Below are 20,666 nucleotides of genomic sequence, written 5' to 3' on the forward strand. Positions count from 1 at the left end.
ATTCAGGGAACCACCAAATCAGTTAATCACATTACTTGAGAAAATCAACGAAGCAGGACATAAACAAGCAAACGCCTATCTCATGTGACTGTTCACGCAAGAACCCTACAACTACAAACTGGAGCAATTACAGTTGTTACAAGAAGTTAAACTCAAGGATAAGCACACAAAATCGGAGGAGATCAGACAAGCAAAAATTTCACAAAAACAATTCAAGGATAAGCACGAAAAATTCACGGAGCAGCAAGCAAAAATCATCAACTTGTAACTACCCGTTCACCAACTCCATGACGTCAAACTCGAGGATAGGCTTGAATGCCCAGCTTTTTACAGAAAGCTTAAAACAATACAGATCAAGGACGAGAAAAGATAGAAAGGCTTATGACAATCAAAGTAGTTCATCAGGCCAAACACGAGACAATCAACAAAGTTCATGACCAATTTCACCACCAAATTAGTCCAGCACGCCAAACTTAAGGAGATCAACAAGGTTTCATGACCAAATTCGCCACCAAATCAGTTCATCATATGCCATACTTGAGGAAATCAACAGAATTGCATAACCAATTTCACCACCAAAGCAAGTTCATCGCATGCCGAACTTGAGGAAATTAAGAGAGTTCATGACCAACTTCACCACCAGACCACTACCTACTGGATCCAAGACGATCAACGAAGCAAAACAAGGAAGAAAAGACACCAAACATGACCACATCAACAAGGCGTCTCTCACACTCTCGCGCCGGCCACCTCCATGAGCACTACCGCTACCACTACCTACTCGACCTTGACGTGGAAGACGTCCTTGCGCTCCTCCTCCTTGACCTTGAGCAGGGTGACCCAGAGCACGCCATTCTTCATCTCGGCCTTGATCTTGTCCATCTTGTACGCGTCAGCAGCGGGCATCTCGATGCGGCGGTTGTACCTCGGCACCGCGGAGTCGTCGTCGCCGTCCCAGGGCTGCTTCTCGCCCTCGCCCTCGATCACCAGGATGTTCTTGTCCGCGCGCACCTTCACGTGCTCCTTGGTCAGCCCCGGCATCGGCACCTTGAGGTACACCGCGTCGTCGTCCTCCTTGGCCACCCAGCGTCCGAGCCGCGACGCCCCAGCACCAGCAGTGGAGGAGAGGCCGGTCTGAGTTGCGACGTCCTCCATCAGAGACAGCAGACGGGCCATGCTGGTCGGCGCGCCGAGCGGGTCGAGCACGTCTGTAGAATCAACACCAAGGACGGCAAAAGCAGATCAGAACGCTGATTTGACTCGCGATGTTGAGACTTCAGAACGAACGCAAAGAAATGGCGGCCGTGGGGAACGGAAGCATACCCTGCGAGAAGAAGCTGGGGATGACGCGGCCGCGGCCGCTGTAGTCGTCGTCGTCGTCGTCGTCGTAGCGGCTGACCTCCTTGCCCTTGGCGTTGTACGGGCGGTGGTCGGCGGTGACGGCGGGGGAGTGGAGGGGGCCGAAGGCCACGGGAGCACCGGAGTTGAGGAGGCTGGCCGGCGCGGCACCCTTGCAAGCGACGGCGGAAGCCATGGTCTCTCTCTTCTCTCTCTCCTCTTTCTCTCTCTTCTTTCCCTCTCTCTCTTTCTTCTGCTGTGATTTTGGATTCTTGTGGTGAGCGAGAAGGGGTGCGAAATGGAGTGGGTTTTGTAAACCGGGAGCGGGAAGCTTTCTTGGGGGAGGGGGTGGGGAGATGGGTTTAGAAGGTTCTCGAGAGATCGGTTGGGCTCTCGAGCCTTCGAGAAAGATCGCGCGACCACAGCTTTATGATTCGTGCTGCTTGATGTACGATCGGGGCCCGTGGATGAAAATAATCATTGATCTGCTGTGGTGCGCAAGGCAAGAGAAGTTGATGTACGTCGGCTTATGAGTGATTTGCTTTCTAAAGCTGAAGGTTGTTACTTGGTTCATCTGCACCATACACCATTATGAGTGATTTGCTTTCTCTAGTGTGCTTGCCGCTTGGCAATAAAGCAACCAAAACCATACACCATTTTCTTCTTCGAAATAATTCTTGTGTTACTCAATTAGTGATTACAATCACGGTTGATAACGTCCAAAACATCCTCTGAGCCAAATCCGAGCCATACCGCAGTTCGGCCTAGGGACCTATGAAAATTTGCCAACACGTGACTAGAAGAATTCTTAATCAACACCATTATTTTGCGAATGAAAAAATGACAAATGTACGCATTGTGAAAATCCAAACAAACAACCAAACATTCTATGACGTCAAAACATACATGGCCTTATTTAATGGGCTGTTATTTAATACAATTTTCGTCAAATTTAATGTGCACGTAGCTACATGTCAGGCGATTGGATTTTCATATGCGATCGGTCAATTTTCTTGCCGTTGATTCAAGGTACTTTATGTGATACTTTCTCCGTCCGAAAATACTTGTTCTAGAAATGAATAAAACGGATGTATCTATAATTAAAATAAGCCTAGATACAACCATTTGTAGGAGAAGTATTTTCTGACGTACAGAGTAGGTGTGTAGGAGGTCGAGTGACTCCGTTAATTGTTCAGTCGATTTTAGGCCCATCCTTGCTGAGTGTACGATGCAGCCTCCATGCATGCACATGCATGACTCCAGTCCGTAGCTTTTGGACGCACATGCATGGATGAAATGCATCCCAATTTTGGTGTGTGTGCATGCATTCTTTTCTTTTTTTCTTTTGTTTTCTGCACCCTTTTCTTTTGTGTTTTATTGTTTTTTATTTTTTTTCTTTACGTGCATTTTCAGACGTTGTTTATGTGTAAATGTACACACACAAGTACAACATGTACAAATTACATTAGACTACGGAAACTTCACTCTTATAAGTTTATTCGACATATGGATTTTTATGTGCTAATTGTCTAGATATATTTATTTTGTTTTTATTATTTTCTTCTTTAAGGGTAATACCGATGCTAATTTTTTGTGTTAATGTTTTGGTAATTCATTCTTTCATAGAAAATATATTTGTTTTGTTTTTACTTTATTTTCTTCTTTAGGGTAATATCAATGCTAATTTTTGTGTGTTAATGTTTTGCTAATTCATTCTTTCTTACAAAATATATTTTTCTATTATCATTTTTGTATATGTATACACACAAGTATTATATCATATGTGTGTACATTATACTAGATTGCGGAAGTTGCATTATTATATGTGCATTCACTGCATGTTACAAAAATTGCAATTATACTCAAATTTGTTTGCAAGTTTTTTAATTTCATTTCTTCTTAAGAGTAATACTAATGTCACTAACTTATTATCTCTTAGAAAAAATTATTTGTTTTATTATGCTTTAGTTTTCATTTCATTTTCTTTTTGAAGATTAATACCAATGCCACTAATTCATCCCTTGTTTAAAAACTTCTTTTTATGTAAATTTTATTATTATACGTTTATTCTTACATATACTAAAAATGTGCAATTTACATGTAAATTGTGTGCAAATTTCATCATTATTTTTCATTTTACTTTCTTTCTTCTTAAAGGGTAGTACTGAAAGAACATGCGGTGCCCCCATGTTTGGTTTTGGTAATTAATGACAATCTCTATGAACTAATGGTTTCCTTGAGTTATATTTGAAGGATTTGTCCATAGGCATTTCTTGAAGTCCATGTGTTAGTTTCAAGGAGTTTATGAGTTGACCAAGGTGCTATTAAGGAATTATTCTAAGATTGGTCATGTGAGTGTTGAGCTTATTGCAAGCATGTCTTGAAGAAGAAGATTGTGTGATCATTCATGTTTACCTTCAAGACATCATCCAAATGAAGAGAGTTGGAAAGATTCAAGGTTGATCAAGACTAAGTCAAGAGTGAATCAAGTTGATCAACTCACAAAGCGTAGAAGATGTACCGAGAGGGATCAAGTAATCCCATGGTATGGTAAGCATTGTCCATTGCGCTAAGTGTACTAACCCATGGTCTATGTGAGAGTTCTATGTGGGGTTAGGTACGTGTTCATGGGCTTGCGTCAAGAGGAAGATATCACTCAACCCATGGAGAGGATGACATCAAGTGGTGATCGTCATCAAGATTGTCGTGTGCAAGTTCAAGTGGAGCATCACGAAGAGATCAAGTGCTTGAAGCTTGAAATCCATTGTGGTGTCAATGGACTTGTGAAGATGTGCCGAAGAGTGGCTCACCCATAGTGTGGAGTATGGGGGAGCAATCATCTAGTCTTCATCGAGCCAATGCAATCAAGAAAGGTGGTCCAACTTGAGGGAGACAAGATCGTCATCATCTAGCTCAAGTGGACCATGTGCAAGGCAAATGTTTGCCCTTGATAGGTTTTCTATTTTACCGGTGTCATGGTGGTAGTTGGGAGACCGGGTTATAGGATCGATTGCCGTACTATCAAGGGGGCTCTCGATGAGTAGCTTGATCGTATCATTCGTAGAGAGCTCAAACCATTGCATCCTTGCATCATCTTTCTTGGTTCTTGGTTGGTTATCCTTGTGAGTCTCAGAGCTTATGGTCATCTTAATGACAAGCTCGAGTTCTTCAAAAACCGTTTTCTTATGCATCTTCTTTTGTGTTTTCGGTGTTGGAGTTTTTACCGGTCTTAATTGAGAAAAGGTTCTCATCATTTTATTTTGGGTATTTTCTCTATTGCTATTTCTTGATATTTACATCAAGATTGTGTTTGCTCTTGTCTTTAGCTTTCCAACAAACTTGATTTCGTCGAATTCGAAGCTCGTATGCGAAAGTTGTGGCTGTTTTGATCTTACCTGTTTTACATAGAGAGGTTGTACTGCCACTTAGAGAGGTTGTACCGGTTGACCGGTACAACCGGTGTTTGGAGCATTTGTACCGCTCCAGAATTGGTCTGAAGGTTGTACCGGCCATGTACCGCTCTAGAGTCGGACTAGTTTCTGTTTTGGAGCGGTTCTTGGGCGGTTGTTGACCGGTTGTACCGGTTAGTTTAGTTTAACCGGTACTACCGGTTCCCCGGGGTGTTGTACCACTTAGGCCTTTTTCCTACAGATTGGTTTTTCCTCTACTTTGACCGGTTGTACCGGTTCGTGCACCGGTTGTACCGGTCTTTCAGTTTTCTGCACATAACGGGCAGATGCGTGGGGACCTATAAAAGGGGGTCTTCTTCCCCATTGAACCTTATCCTTTGAGCTCGTGTTCTTCCCCCATTGTTGACCTTCTTCGAGCTTGCTATCTCTCAATCCCTCCATGGATTCTTGCTAGTTTTGGGGGGAAAAGAGAGAGGAGTCTAGATCCACATTTCCATCAATCGCTTTCTCCTCTATGTGAGGGGAACCCCTTGGATCTAGATCTTGGAGTTCTTGGTGTTCTCCTTCTTGTTCTTCCTCTCATTTTCCTCCCTAACATTAGTTGCTTTGGTGGGATTTGGGAGAGAAGGACTTGGGCACTCCGTGTGCCCTTGCCATTGCATTTTGGTGCATAGGTTTGAGTTCTCCACGGTGATACGTGGAAGTTACAAGTTGAGGAGCTTATTACTCTTGGGTGCTTGGTACCCTTGAGCTTGTTCCTCTTTGGTGCTTTGGCGCCCTAGACGGTTGGTGGTGTTCGGAGCTCAATCATTATGGTGTAAAGCTCCGGGCAAGCGTCGGGGTCTCCAATTAGGTTGTGGAGATCGCCCCAAGCAATTTGACGGGTTTCGGTGACCGCCCCCAAGTGTTGCCAAAGTGTACGGGTTCGGTGACCGCCCCGAAGGGTTGCCATTTGTACGGGTGAGGTGACCGCCCTCAAGGGTCCCTTCGTGGAATCACGGCATCTTGCATTGTGCGAGGGCGTGGGGAGATTACGGTGGCCCTAGTGGCTTCTTGGGGAGCATTGTGCCTCCACACCGCTCCAAACGGAGATTAGCATCAGCAAGGGTGTGAACTTCGGGATATATCGTCGTCTCTCTTTCTTTCAATTGGTATCAGAGCCTCGTCTCTCTTTGTTAGGCTTATCCGCCTAGAGAGTAAAGATGTCGACTAGGGGATTAGGATTCTCTGACACTCTTAGTTCTGATGGCACAAATTTTGATGTTTGGGTAATTCGCATGCTTAATCTCTTTAGGGTCCTGGACCCAAATTTAGAGCGAATTGTAGATATGGGTTCTTCTCCTCCAAAGGATCCCCAAATATTATCTTTAGAGGATGAGAAAAACTCTTATCTCAATGCTCAAGCTTCTAATGTGCTTTTCGATGCTTTGAGCAATGTAGTTATTGCTACCTCTTGAGCACTGTGTTGGTTTTCCCTTGAAGAGGAAAGGGTGATGCAGCAAAGTAGCGTAAGTATTTCCCTCAGTTTTTGAGAACCAAGGTATCAATCCAGTAGGAGACTACATGCAAGTCGCCTCGTACCTACACAAACAAATAAGAACCTTGCAACCAATGCGATAAAGGGGTTGTCAATCCCTTCACGGCCACTTGCAAAAGTGAGATCTGATAGAGATAATAAGATAAATATTTTTGGTATTTTTTATGATATAGATTGAAAGTAAAGATTACAAAGTAAAATAGATTGGAAACTTATATGATGGAAAATAGACCCGGGGGCCATAGGTTTCACTAGTGGCTTCTCTCAAGATAGCATAAGTATTACGGTGGGTGAACAAATTACTGTCGAGCAATTGATAGAAAAGTGCATAATTATGAGAATATCTAGGCATGATCATGTATATAGGAATCACGTCCGTGACAAGTAGACCGAAACGATTATGCATCTACTACTATTACTCCACACATCGACCACTATCCAACATGCATCTAGAGTATTAAGTTCATAAGAACAGAGTAACGCATTAGGCAAGATGACATGATGTAGAGGGATAAACTCAAGCAATATGATATAAACCCCATCTTTCTATCCTCGATGGCAACAATACAATGCGTGCCTTGCTGCCCCTGCTGTCACTGGGAAAGGACACCGCAAGATTGAACCCAAAGCTAAGCACTTCTCCCGTTGCAAGAAAGATCAATCTAGTAGGCCAAACCAAACTGATAATTCAAAGAGACTTGCAAAGATAAAAAATCATACATAAAAGAATTCAGAGGAGATTCAAATATTGTTCATAGATAATCTTGATCATAAACCCACAATTCATCGGATCTCGACAAACACACCGCAAAAAGAATTACATCGAATAGATCTCCAAGAAGATTGTCGGGGGGATGGAGCCCGGGCAGGCAACGGAACCCGGATCCTCTTCAAAAACAACGGGGCTGGCACCGCCCCTCAATACCGGCGCGCGCTTGGCCGGGTCGCTCGACCCGGCCAAACCCCGCAAGCCGGCCAGGCTAGCCGACCCGGCAAGACACGTCGACTCGGCCCCAACAACTGGCGCAAGACAGCCGAACCCGGCACGGCCAAAAACCTCCTCACCAAGCCAGCGCCACCACTGGCGTGCTGCGCAATCGAGCCGCGGGTCAACTCCCGTCCCATCCAGGCCGTATGATGGGGACGAGACTTCAATCAACGATGACCGAGGCAACAGTGCCCCGCCCATGCCTCTGGTCAGCAAGAACGCGGCAACAGTGCCCCTCACCTACTCGCTGACCAGGGCAGGCGTGGAAACAGTGCCCCCACCCTCACCGCTGACGACAGCAAGCGGCAATCTGACGGAGAGCACTGTACGCGACTCGACTCGGCCACACCCTGACGATCGACAAGACGGCACACAGTCCCCCTAGGCCTGCGGGGCCCGCACCTAGGGGAACCCGGCGAACCATAAGCCCTCGGCGGGGCCCAGCCCGGGACCCCGGACACCGACAACACGGACCCACCGACTTATAACATTACCATTGTACCCCCGGGGGGTTGGACTATAAAACCCCCCGGGAGCCCCCGATCATGCAGGAGACGAAAGCAGGAGGACTAGCCACAAAACAGCGACACCGGAGAGAAGGAGCAGCCCAAGCCTTGGCCAGCTTCCTTCCTCCTCCACACAGCTCCAGGAGCAACATTGTACTATCGATCATCCAACAACATTCGGCAGGACTAGGGGTATTATCTCTCCGGAGAGCCCCGAACCTGGGTATGTCCGGCGCCCCGCGCCCGCTCATGCCAACCTCGCCTCTGGAGCCCACCAGCGCCCTCGAGCCTCCTCCTCTCTTTAGCCATCCCTTGGCATCTGCCGTGCGCCCACCACGATAGTTGGCACCCACCGTGGGGCAGCTCGAGGAGCTGGCCGGGAGCATGCTTCGGACGGGGCCCTTCTCCTACACCGACGAATCCGTCGCGCTGGCGGACAACGTCGTCGGCACGCTTGTCGCCTCTTTCACCGCGCTGCGCATCTCCGATGCGTTCGCGGCCGACGAGTACCCCAGCGAGGTGCTCAGCTACTCCGACTCTCACCTCTCCCTCGGCGGCGACGTTTCCGCCGGGGCAATGGACGTCCTTGTGGAGGTCTTCGTCACCGGCGACGACGCCTCCTCCTCGTCGAGCAAGACGAGGAAGGCTGTCGAAGCCAGGGCCGCAGCGGATCGGCTCGAGCCGTCCGATCCGTTGCGCGCCGTGATGCAGAGCCTCCGCACCCCCATCAGCACCGACGTCGATGCCACCAACGTCGCTGAGGCCCGAGCCCAGCTCGAGGAAAGGCGCAAGCAGATGCTAGACCTATCTGAGATGCTCGCCGCTAGTCAGCGTCGCCTGGACGCCGCTCAGCTGGAGCGCGAAGCCGCCTACGGATTCACGCCCGCCACGGCCGAGCCAAGCCGGGTCGCCGATGTGCGTGCCCGGGGAGGAGCGATCGGCCGGGCCCTCAGCGCCGTCCCAACCGTCTACGAGACTCCAGTGAAGAACATGCGCGCTGCCCAGGCAGCCGCAGTCGGCCTGGACCAGCTCGCGGGTGAGGAGCTGAAAGAGCGCATCGGGCGGATGCGTGAACTCCTCCACGCCGCCAACACCCAGCAGGACTGCCTCAACCAGCTCGCCAAGCCGACGGGACCCGGCTCCGCCCGCCTTGGCGGACCCGGCGAACTTCTGCACACCGCTTCCTCGCCACCCGGCGAGGCGCACTCCGGCCAAGCCCAGACTCGGCGCGTTCCGGCCGCTACAGCCGCCGGCGGATTGGGCGATGAGCCCGTCCTAGAGACCCAGCGCGGACCGGCATCCGGCTCCAACCGACCCGGCCCCCCGTGGCCTGGCCGCAAGTCGACTCAGCCCGCGCGCCATCGACGACACTGACGCTCGCCACCGCCTCGATCAGCTCACTCACTCCCTGGAGGTGGAGGAGAGCGGCGCTATCGGGCCAGCGTGCTTCAGCCCGCGCATCCGGGAGGAGCCCTATCCCAAAGGATTCATGTTGCCCCGCGACACCCCCAAGTACAATGGGACGGTGAAGCCAGAAGACTGGCTCACCAACTACACCACGGCCATTGGCATCACCGGTGCCAATCGTCGTCTCGCCGTTCGCTACGCACCGCTCATGCTCCAAGGGTCGGCCCGCATGTGGTTTGAACAGCCTGCCGATGGGCAGCATTAACATGTGGGTGGATTTCGAGGAAGCCTTCGTCCGCAACTTCACGGGGACCTACAAGCGACCCGGCCGCCCTAGCTAGCTCGCCATGTGCGTGCAAGGGCCTACGGAGACCGGTCGCGAGTACCTCGCACGCTGGACCGAGCTCCGGAACAGCTGCGAGGGCGTCCATGAAGTCCAGGCGATCCAGTACTTCGTCAGCGGGTGCCGAGATGGCACCCTCCTCAAGCACAAGCTCCTACGCTCCGAGCCGGCCACCATGGCCGCGCTCATGGTGATGGCGGACAAGTACGCCAACGCTGACTCCGCCATGAAAATCCAGGTGGCGCTGGATGAAGCCGGCAAGGCGAAGCCGGATCCCCCTCCGAAGCCGGCCGGCGAAAGCAGCCGGCAGCAGCATCACCAAAACAACAAGCGCAAGGCCGACCAGCCGGCGCCGCGTCACGACAACCGGCTCGTCGCGGCCACCGAGCCCGCGGCGGACCCGGTGGCGAAGCGCCGGCAAACCGGCAAGACGTCATGGAAACCCGCCATGAGCTTCGAGCAGATGCTCGACGCCCCCTGCAAGCACCACAGCGGCGCAAGACCCTCCACGCACAGGCTTCGGCAGTGCGCCATCACCAAGCGCATCATGAGGGGCGACGTCCCGCCCCCTCCGGCCCCGGCTCCAGGCGCGGGACAGCCGCCCCCGACTCCACCGCCGCCTCCAGCTGGCGGCACGATGCGCAATGACGCCTACCCGGACCAGAGCGCGACCTATGTCGTCTTCACCAGCCTCGGCGATGACAAGCGCAGCGAGCACCTCCTTCGGCAGAAGGTGAACACCGTCATCCCGGCCAAGCGGGAGTTCATGCATTGGTCGGATCGCCCGATCACCTGGACCCGGGAGGATCACCCGGCAGTCATGCCGAGCCCGGGTGGTTACGCCCTCGTCCTCAACCCCACCATCGTCGCGCGGCGCACATGCAAGTTCTCCCGAGTCCTCATCGACGGCGGCAGCAGCATCAACATCCTCTACCGCGACACGATGACCAAGCTCGTCCTGAAGGCCGAGGACCTGGAGCCAACCCGAACGATCTTCCACGGCATCGTACCGGGCCTCTCCTGCTCCCCCATTGGCCGGGTCCGGCTAGATGTCCTGTTCGGTGACAGCTGCCACTTCCGGCGCGAACCGATCTGGTTCGAGGTGGTGGACCTGTCCAGCGCGTATCATGCGCTGCTGGGCCAGCCCGCGCTCGCCAAGTTCATGGCGGTTCCCCACTACGCATACCTGAAGATGAAGATGCCGGGTCCCAAGGGCCTCATCACCGTCACCGGCGATTACCGCAAGTCCCTGGAGTGCGCCCGAGACGGCGCCTAGTTGGCCGAGTCACTGGTCATTGCCGAGGAGCGGCGCCAGCTCGACCGGATCGTCGCCCTGGCAGGCGAGGCCTCCACCGCGTCAATCCCGACCCCGGACCCGGCCGACGAGGCCACCTTCAAGCCCTCCAAGGAGACCAAGAAAGTGAAGCTCAACCCAGAAGACCCCAGCTGCAGCAAATACGTTGTCGTAGGCGCCCGTCTCGACAGCAAATAGGAAGGCGAGCTCATCGACTTCCTCTGTGAGAATCGGGATATCTTTGCATGGACCCCCAAGGACATGCCGGGTATCCCGAGGAAGTACGCCGAGCACAAACTTCACGTCCGCAAGGACGCCAAGCCTGTCCGTCAACCCCTACGACGATTTTCCGAAGAGAAGAGAAGAACCATTGGTGAAGAGGTCGCCAAGTTTTTGGCAGCCGGCTTCATAATGGAAGTGTTTCACCCCGAGTGGCTGGCCAATCCAGTTCTCGTCCTGAAGAAGAACAAGACCTGGTGCATGTGTATCGACTACACCAGCCTCAATAAGGCCTGTCCCAAGGATCTGTTCGCCCTCCCGTGGATCGACCAAGTCATCGACTCGACCGCCGGGTGTGAGCTCCTATCCTTCCTGGACGCTTACTCCGGCTACCACCAGATCAAGATGGACCCGACCGACGCCCTGAAGATGTCCTTCATCACGCCCTTTGGGGCGTATTGCTACATCACCATGTCGTTCGGCTTGAAGAACGCCGGCGCCACCTTCCAGCGCTGCATGTAGAAATGCCTGCTGCCGCAACTCAGCCGCAATATCCACGTATACGTGGACGACATCGTGGTGAAGACCAAGCAGCACCTCACGCTCCTCGACGATTTGAAGGAAACCTTCGCCAACCTCCGCGAATACAAGGTCAAGCTTAACCCAGAAAAATGCGTCTTCGGCGTCCCGACCGGAAAGCTACTCGGCTTCCTCGTCTCGGAGCGCGGCATTGAGGCGAACCCGGAGAAGATCAAGGCCATCGAGCGCATGCGCAAGCCGGCTCGGCTGCGCGACGTCCAGAAGTTCACCGGATGCTTGGCCTCGGTCAGCCGGTTTCTACGCCGGCTGGGCGAGAGGGCGCTACCCCTGTACCAGCTGATGAAGAAGACGAGCCCGTTCGAATGGAACGGCCAGGCAGACGAGGCCTTCCAAGACCTCAAGCGCATGCTCTCCACCGCACCAGTCCTGGCCGCGCCGACCGACAAGGAGCCGCTGTTGCTCTACATAGCCGCGACCTCGCGGGCGGTCAGCATGGTGCTGGTGGTCGAGCGACCAGAGAAGGGCATGATCCAAGCCATCCAGCGCCCAGTCTACTACCTGAGCAAGGTGCTCTCCATCTCCAAGCAGAACTGCCCGCACTACCAGAAGATGTGTTACGGCGTGTACTTCACCGCCAAGAAGTTGAAGCAGTATTTCCAAGAGCACGTCGTCACTGTGGTCAGCACGGCGCCTATCGGAGAAATCATCGGGTGCCGGGATGCCTCTGGCCGGGTTGCCAAATTGGCGATCCAGCTGGCCGGTCACACCATCCTCTACGAGCCCCGCACCGCGATCAAGTCTCAAGCCCTGGCCGACTTCCTCGTCGACTGGACCGAAACCCAGTACTTGCCGCCACCTCCTGACTCGACGCATTGGCGCATGCACTTCAACGGGTCCAAGATGCGACTCGGCTTGGGGGCCGGCATCGTACTGTCATCCCCGAAGGGCGACCGGCTCCACTACGCGCTCCAGATCCACTTCGCCGCCTCCAACAACATCGCCGAGTACGAAGCCCTTGTGCACGGCCTCCGGCTTGCCAAGGAACTCGGCATCCGGCGCATCCTGTGCTACGGCGACTCGGACCTAGTGGTGCAGCAATGCTCCGGCGAATGGGACGCCCGCGACTCCAACATGGCAAGCTACCGCTTCCTCGTCCAGAAGCTGTCCGGATCCTTCGAGGGCTGCGAGTTCCTCCATGTCCCGTGCGCGGAGAACGAAGCAGCCGACACGCTCGCCAAGATCGCCTCGTCACGACAAGCCATCCCGTCCGACGTCTCCCTCGAGCACCTGCGCAAGCCGTCCATCAAGCCATCGCCGGACTCCGAGTCCATCCACGTTCCAGACGACCCGGCCGCACCTCAACCCGGCCCGGGACTGCTGAACCCGGCCCGGGGGCTGCTCAGCTCGACCCGGCCCCCATCGTCCTGGACCCGGCCGTCGCCATCCCCGACCCGGGGGCTGCCGACTCGGAACCCACCCCGGTGGCCGTCTTCGCCGTGGTTGTGGCTCCATCTTGGGCCCTCCCAATATCAGAATTTTTGAAGAACGGGGTTCTCCCCATGGACGAGACCGAAGCTCGGCAAGTGCAGCGCCGGGCGTCCGCCTACAGCATCATCAACAACGAGCTCGTCAAGCGCAGCTCCATCGGCGTGTTCCAGCGCTGCGTCGAGCAGGAGCGGGGCGTCGACATCCTCCTCGACATACATCAGGGCGAGTGTGGGCACCACGCCGCATCACGGTCCCTGGTGGCCAAGGCGTTCCGCCACGGCTTCTACTGGCCCACGGCCCTCCAAGATGCCGAGTCGCTCGTCCTCAGGTGTGAGGGATGCCAGCGCTTCAGCAAACGCAGCCACCAGCCGGCGTCAGCACTCCGCACCATACCAATCGCCTGGCCCTTCGCGGTCTGGGGACTCGACATGGTGGGACCCTTCAAAACCGCCCGAGGCGGCATGCCGCACTTGCTAGTGGTAGTGGACAAATTCACCAAGTGGATCGAGGCAAGACCAATCAAGAAACTGGACGGGCCAACAGCCGTCCGGTTCATCAAGGACCTAGCGGTGCGCTACGGCATGCCGAACAGAATCATCACCGACAATGGCACCAACTTCGCCAAGGGCGCGCTCGAGCAATACTGCTCCGTCTCCGGCATCTGCCTCGACCTGGCCTACGTTGCGCACCCGCAGTCCAAAGGGCAGGTCGAGCGGGCCAATGGACTCATCCTGTCCGGCATCAAGCCGCGACTCGTCGAGCCACTCATCCGCTCACCCGGCAGCTGGCTTGACGAGTTGCCAACCGTTCTCTGGAGTCTACGCACCACGCCGAATCGGTCGACCAGGTTCACCCCGTTCTTCCTCGTCTACGGAGCCAAAGCCGTCATCCCGACCAACGCCGAGTTCGATTCGCCGCGCGTCGCGATGTACACCGAAGCCGAAGCCAGAGAAGCCCGCGAAGATGGCGTCGACCTGCTCTAAGAAGCACGCCTCCTGGCGCTCAGCCGCTCGGCCATCTACCAGCAAGGCCTAAGGCACTACCACAACAAGAAGATCAAGCCCCTCGCGTTCCGCGAGGTCGACCTCGTCCTCCGACTCGTCCAAGAGCAGGCAGGCCAGCACAAGCTGTCCCCTCCATGGGAGGGCCCATTCATCGTGAGCAGGGCCTTGCGTGACCGCAACGCCTTAAAATAACTTATTGGGTACCGTATGGAGTATTTGAAACACGGGAAAGTACCTCATCGACGCACGCAAGTCAAGGAAGCACAAGAAGGACACCGCCAGTGAAGAAACGACCCGGCCGTGGAACGCGGAACTCCTCCGCCCGTTTTACAGTTAGCCGCACGAGCGTATGTATCATCGCCTTTTGTAAACGCATGAAACTATGGGGTCCCCGAACGAGACTCGGGGGCTGCCTTTTGTCGACCAATTTATTGTGTCCCTATTTTCTTGCATCACTATGCCACTAAACCCGGCCACCGGTCCGACTCGCTCGACCCGGGGACCCGGCAGCTGGCCAGTTCGGTCGCTACCCCGCCGCCTTACTTGGTGATTCCTGAGAAAGTTAGGATGCCACGGTCCCCCACTTCGCCCTAAAGCCACAGATCCAGCTTTGGCTGTCGGCTGGCAAGGACAACGGGCCAAAGCTCCTTTACGCTTCATACACTAAGCCAAAGGTTGTCGGGTCGATCAACCCGGCCCGCCATTCATCAAATGAATAGCCGCACGACCGGCTGCTCGCCACCCGGCTTCGCCGGATTGCCGCCAGCCGGCCCAGTGGGTGTTTCGCTCGCGCTCAACGTTTCGAGGGACCCAAGTCCTGCGCGCTCCTCTCAAAGAACCGAACTCCTTGTCACGGACCGGAGCCTCGGCCGTCTGACTCGCGCGGGGGGGGGGGGGGGGGGTTGAGAAAGGAAAAGCGCATGAAATCGGTCCAAAAAACGGAAGGCAAAAAAGCAAAAGCACCCATGACATCTACACAAGTACTTAAGAAAAGGCCCACGGCCCGAGTTCATTATACCCTAAAACCCCCAGTGGGTGGGTGGACCTGCTATTTAACAAATTTTATAGCAAAATGTCTCAGGCATCTCCAGCGCCGCGTCGCGACATCGACGGATCTCCCCTCGCGGCCTCCAGGTCCGACGAGGTGCCGGTGCCCTCCTCAGCATCCGCGTCGCGGTAGACACCCGTCTCCTCCGAGCTCTCCTCCGGATCGTGGAAGAGCAAGCTGTAGTCGTCACCGTCCATGGCCCCGCCGTCTTCCGTCTGCTCCGGATGGAACTCGTCGTGGAAGGCGAACTCGGTGATGTAGCTGGCCCGGGAGGCGATCCGGCCGGCTTGCTCCTGCAAGAGCTGCTCCGAACCGGTCCGCTGGCCCATCAACGCATCCAGCTGCAGGTCCGGATGCCAGGACAGCGCGAACCAGAGTGCCATCTCAGCACCGGCACGAGCGGCGGAGACGTGCCACTCGCCAAGCCGGTCCGGCCCCATCTCCAACCAACGCGCCAGGCGCGAGAAGCTACTCGGTTCGACGGAGTCCGGCCATAGGGGCGCCGTCATTGCGGTGCCGGCCTGGGACAGCCGCCCCAACTGCGTTCCCAGGGCCTGTAGGCGGGCCTCAGCGGTGGCGATGATCTCCGGGAAGGTCCAGGCCACCCGTGGATCCGTCCCGGACCCAACGACGTTGGCCGGGTCGCGCTGATAGCGGACGGCTTCCTCCGCCAGCCGCTGCGTCTCTGGGAAGGCCCCTGCCGCAAAGGAAGAAGCGAGTTAGAAGAAGAACAACAAGGAAGAAAGGCCGAATCCCGACCCGGCAAACGACAAGAAAAAGCACTTGCTGGAGAAGGACTCTTCCAGGTGCTGCGCCTCAAGCAACGTACCACGCCGCTCCCACTCGATGGCGCGGTTGCGCTCCTCGAGCGCCTTCTCCAGATCGGCCGCCTTGGCAAGGGCCGCCTTCAGCTCGGGGTCCTTGTCGTCGGCCGCCTTCTCGGCCGCCTTGCGGCGATGGGCCTCGTCCTGACGGGCCCCCCAGCCGTGGTGACCTGCCCCCGCAGGCGATCCACCTCGGCCTGGAGCCGGCCCTTGTCGTCGGCCAGCTGGCCGCGCTGCTGGTCCGCCTCCACCAGGGCCTGCTGCGCCTCTGCCACCTTGGCGGCTTCCGCCTTAAGGAGCTCCACCTCGGCCTCGAGGCGGCTCTTGTGACCCGCCAGCTGCTCGTGCAGCCGGTTGGCCTCATTGAGAGACCGCCGAGCCGCGGCCGCCTCCGCCCTTGCCTGCGCCGCCTCGACGCCAAGACGGACGGTGTCGGCAACGAGCCGGTCGTAGTGATTACCGGCCCAGAGCAGATGAGTCCGCCAGGACAGCACCTCGGCTGCAAAAAAGAAGGACTCAGCAGAAGAAAAAAGCAAGACTTAAGATTTGGCACAACTGTTACACAGTTGGCCCAAATCTCGGGGGCTACACCCAGTGGGTGCGCTAGCGCGGCCCCACTAGAAAAGAGCATAAGGATACCTGCGGCGGCGCGGAGCTCCTCCTTCTTGGCGGCAAGCCGCTCCACGAGCTCCCGGTGCTTGCCCAGGAGACGATTGTAGGCGGCGACCCGGAAGGCGTCGAGATGCTGAAGAGAGCAGAAGTCAGAACAAGGCCAACACTCTAAAGATTCGACCCAACTACTACGTAGTTGGCCCAAACCTCGGGGGCTACACCCAGTTGGTGCGCTGGCGCGCCCCCACAAAGAAGAAAATTGCAAGAAGACTTACCAGAACTTCGCGCTCCAGGTCGCGCGACCGCTTCGCCTCGGCCTGGGCGAAGGCCTCGAGCCGTTCCGCCCGGTCTCGCAGGCGGCGACTGACGGCGTCCAGCGCCGCCTACTCCTGGGTCTAAGGCCCGAAGACAACGGCGGCCCCGCTCCGCGCCGGCTGCGGCATGGCAGCTCGGCGCTCTCCCTGCCGGGGCACCAAGCCGTGCTCCCCGCTGGCCGCTCGCGACGCGGCCAGCACCTCCTCCGGGACGCCCTGCGTCGCTGTCTTCGGCCCAGCTGCCGGGGTGACCTCCGGCACCGCTGCCCGCGGTGCCTCCTCCAAAACCGGCGGCGCCTCCGACGCCGCCGCCCGCGGCGCCTCTTCCAAGACGACGCCGCCTCCACCACCATCAGTCCCCGTTCGCTCGGCCACGTCGGCCCACGGAGGGGTGTCATCCTCCACCTCCACGACCCCCCGGTCGGGGATCACCACCTCAGCCCGGCCTCCACGGCCGCGCTCCCTCACCGAGGACGGCTCAAAGACCGTCGCCGCCACCATTGTGCCCTCCGGCATCTCGCGCCAGACTGGCTCCGCGCCGGGTCGCGCCCATGCCACTGCCGCGTCGGTCCAAGCCCGGACCGACGCCGCCTCCAGCTCCGCCTCGGCCCGGTTCCTGTCCCGCCAGGCCAAGGCTTTGGCGTCGTTCGGATCCAGGCCGAGGTCCGAGTCGGCCCATCCCTCCACCTCGGCCTAGTCAGCAAGGTCAGACCGGCTCCTGCGGAACACGGCCCCTTCGGCGGTCGCGGCTTCCGCCGCCGCCCACGCCAGGGCGATTGGCGACCTGAAGAAGAAGACAGAATGAGCAGAAAAGAAACAGGACTAGCTCAAGGAAAAATCTGAGCGCAACCGAGAGATGAAGCTTACCCTGCCAAGACCGGGAACGATGTTGGCCTCCCGTGCCCGCCGCCGTGCTTCCTCTTGGCCAGCCTCCCGGCCCCGGCCAGGTCCGCCGTGCGCTTCGGCGCCTGGGGTCGCGGCGCGACGCTATCTTTCCCATGCGGGCGGCTCGGCGCCGCCCCATGCGAGGACCCGGCTCCGCCCGTGTCGCCGCCTCCCCCTCCCAACGCCACCACACCGACAACTGGCGTCAGCACCGGCCGTTCCGTGCCGCGGTTAGCAATTCAAGACACATGAAGAAAAAGGCGAGACTTACCCGCACGACGCCCAGCGCCGGCGTCAGACTCGGCCTCCTCCTCCCCGCCACGAGCCCCGGGCTCCTCTGGCGCCTCCGGCTCCACCTGCGACGGAGCCCGGGCGTAAGGATGCCGAATCGCGTTCAGAAGAACCCCCTGTGTCGCATCAGGATGGATGAGAAGGTGCACGGCAGCAAAGTGAGAAGACCAGACACTCACCTGCGGCGCCAGGTTCGACTGGCTGTACGGCGCCTTGCCGAACCGCCAGTCCTCCCCAAGGTTGGCCTTGGAGATGTCGTTCACGCCGCGCGCGACCTGATCTGCGGACAGCCGCGTCGACCCCATGCGGTTGGGGTCCTGAAGGCCGACCATTTCGCCGATGAGGCATGAGCGCCCCTAAAGCGGAAGGACCCGGTGCATGATGAACGCGGCGAGGAGGTCGGTGCCGGTGAGCCCCTCCTGCGTCCTCATCACCGTCACCCGCTCGCAGAGATTAACGATCTCCTGTGATGGGCGCTTGGGCGGGTAGCCCCAGTTCGTCTTCGCCCGCGGCGGTGCGATGGCGAAGGCCGGAAGATTGATGCGATCCGCTCCAAGGTTGCGGACGTAGAAGAAGGAGTTCTGCCACTTCTTGGTAGAGTCCTCCAGCGGAATCTTGGGGAAATCCGCCCCCGACCGCTTCGAGATGACGGCGGCGCCGCAATCGGCGAACTCCCCGGCCGACGGGCCCTGCTGCTTCAAGGAGAAGAAGCGCGCCCAGAGGTCGATCGTAGGCTCAACCCCCAGGGTACCCCTCGCAGAGGGTGACGAAACCTGAGAGCTGGACGATGGCGCCGGCGCCAAGATGATGTGGCTGGAGCCCGAAGAACTCCAGGAAAGCGCGGAAGAAGGTGCTCGCCGGCAGCCCGAACCCGCGCTCGAAGTGCGTGAGGAAGACCACGCGCTCTTGCCCCTCGGGCCGAGGCCTCTGCTCACCGCGCGGCAGGCGGACGCCGACATCCGTCTCCCGCGGCAGGCGCCGCGTCGCCCGGAGTTGGGTGATGTCCTCGGAGGTGACGTTCGAGCCCATCCAGGAGCCCGATGGCAGCGACATGATCGAAGGAAAAAGAAGGAAGATGGACGGCGAAGGAGTTCTGCTCGGGGCGGCAGGCACCGCAGTGCATTAGTTGCAATGAGCGGAGCAAGAGCAAAGGGACAGGAGGGCGCGAGCGATAATAATGTTCGCCGCCCCCCTGCCCCCCAATTTATAACCCTCGGTTTGAACGTGGGGAAGTGGGGAAGTGGGATCGTCTACATGCGCCCGTTCCACTACCCCATAATAAGTGCGCACGTACACGTGCAGTAACTGCCCAGGGAAGAGCAACTGGCCCCCGGACGCCGCAATAAATCCGCGTGCTTGGGCCATGGGCGCGCGGCGGGCCCCAGCCCGTCACCCGGTACCGTCACGCGCGTGGCCTGTCAGCCCCTCCGGCTTCCGGGCACCACGTGGCGCCCGCGCAGAGCCCGAGGGATTGCCCCAAGATTCGGCGGACTTCTCAGTCCCCGCCACGACCGAGACGCCGTGATCAGGTTTCCGAGAAAACCAGCACACAGTGGGTGTTGCCGGACCCGGCGCCCGCAGAATCCACCTTGCTTAAGGGGGAAACTGCGAAGGCCCACTCATCCGAAGACGGCGGACCTTCACAGCTTCGGGGACTACTGTCGGGGGGATGGACCCCGGGCAGGCAACAAAACCTGGATCCTCTTCAAAAACAACGGGGCTGGCACCGCCCCTCAATACCGGCGCGCGCTTGGCCGGGTCGCTCGACCCGGCCAAACCCCGCAAGCCGGCCAGGCTAGCCGACCCGGCAAGACACGTCGACTCGGCCCCAACAACTGGCGCAAGACAGCCAAACCCGGCACGGCCAAAAACCTCCTCACCAAGCCAGCGCCACCCCTGGCGTGCTGCGCAATCCAGCCGCGGGTCAACTCCCGTCCCATCCAGGCCGTATGATGGGGACGAGACTTCAATCAACGATGACCGAGGCAACAGTGCCCCGCCCATGCCTCTGGCAGCAGGAACGCGACAATAGTGCCCCTCACCTACCCGCTGACCAGGGCAGGCGTGAGCACTGTACGCGACTCGACTCGGCCACGCCCTGACGATCGACAAGATGGCGCACAGTCCCCTAGGACTACGGGGCCCGCACCTAGGGGAACCCGGCGAACCACAAGCCCTCAGCGGGGCCCAGCCCGGGACCCCGGACACCGACAACACAGACCCACCGACTTATAACATTACCATTGTACCCCCGGGGGGTTGGACTATAAAACCCCCCGGGAGCCCCCGATCATGCAGGAGACGAAAGCAGGAGGACTAGCCACAAAACAGCGACACCGGAGAGAAGGAGCAGCCCAAGCCTTGGCCAGCTTCCTTCCTCCTCCACACAGCTCCAGGAGCAACATTGTACTATCGATCATCCAACTACACTCGGCAGGACTAGGGGTATTATCTCTCCGGAGAGCCCCGAACCTGGGTATGTCCGGCGCCCCGCGCCCGCTCATATCAACCTCGCCTCTGGAGCCCACCAGCGCCCTTGAGCCTCCTCCTCTCTTTAGCCATCCCTTGGTATCTGCCGTGCGCCCACCGCGACAAAGATCAAGGAGAACTTTGTATTG

At 57.1% G+C, this 20,666-nt stretch overlaps 1 protein-coding gene across 1 annotated transcript; it reads right to left on the reverse strand.

Moving 5' to 3' along the window:
- Positions 1-537: 537 nt before the first annotated feature.
- On the reverse strand, positions 538-1,625 carry LOC109780126 (26.2 kDa heat shock protein, mitochondrial-like). Its single transcript, XM_020338707.4, has 2 exons — positions 1,324-1,625; positions 538-1,208 (listed from the first exon to the last, which is right to left on the reverse strand). Exons 1-2 carry the CDS (start codon positions 1,532-1,534, stop codon positions 778-780), a joined length of 642 nt encoding a protein of 213 aa, XP_020194296.1. The 5' UTR covers positions 1,535-1,625; the 3' UTR covers positions 538-777.
- Between the last annotated feature and the right edge of the window lie 19,041 nt (positions 1,626-20,666).

This window comes from Aegilops tauschii, chromosome 7 (assembly GCF_002575655.3).
Source record: "Aegilops tauschii subsp. strangulata cultivar AL8/78 chromosome 7, Aet v6.0, whole genome shotgun sequence".
Lineage (NCBI taxonomy): Eukaryota > Viridiplantae > Streptophyta > Magnoliopsida > Poales > Poaceae > Aegilops > Aegilops tauschii.

Bases quoted from the DNA above. Each gene is read 5' to 3' on its own strand.
- LOC109780126 (XM_020338707.4), bottom strand. From the start codon at position 1,534: ATGGCTTCCGCCGTCGCTTGCAAGGGTGCCGCGCCGGCCAGCCTCCTC. The intron at 1,209-1,323 runs GTATGCTTCCGT...TTGATTCTACAG, and splicing joins CCCCAGCTTCTTCTCGCAGG to ACGTGCTCGACCCGCTCGGC.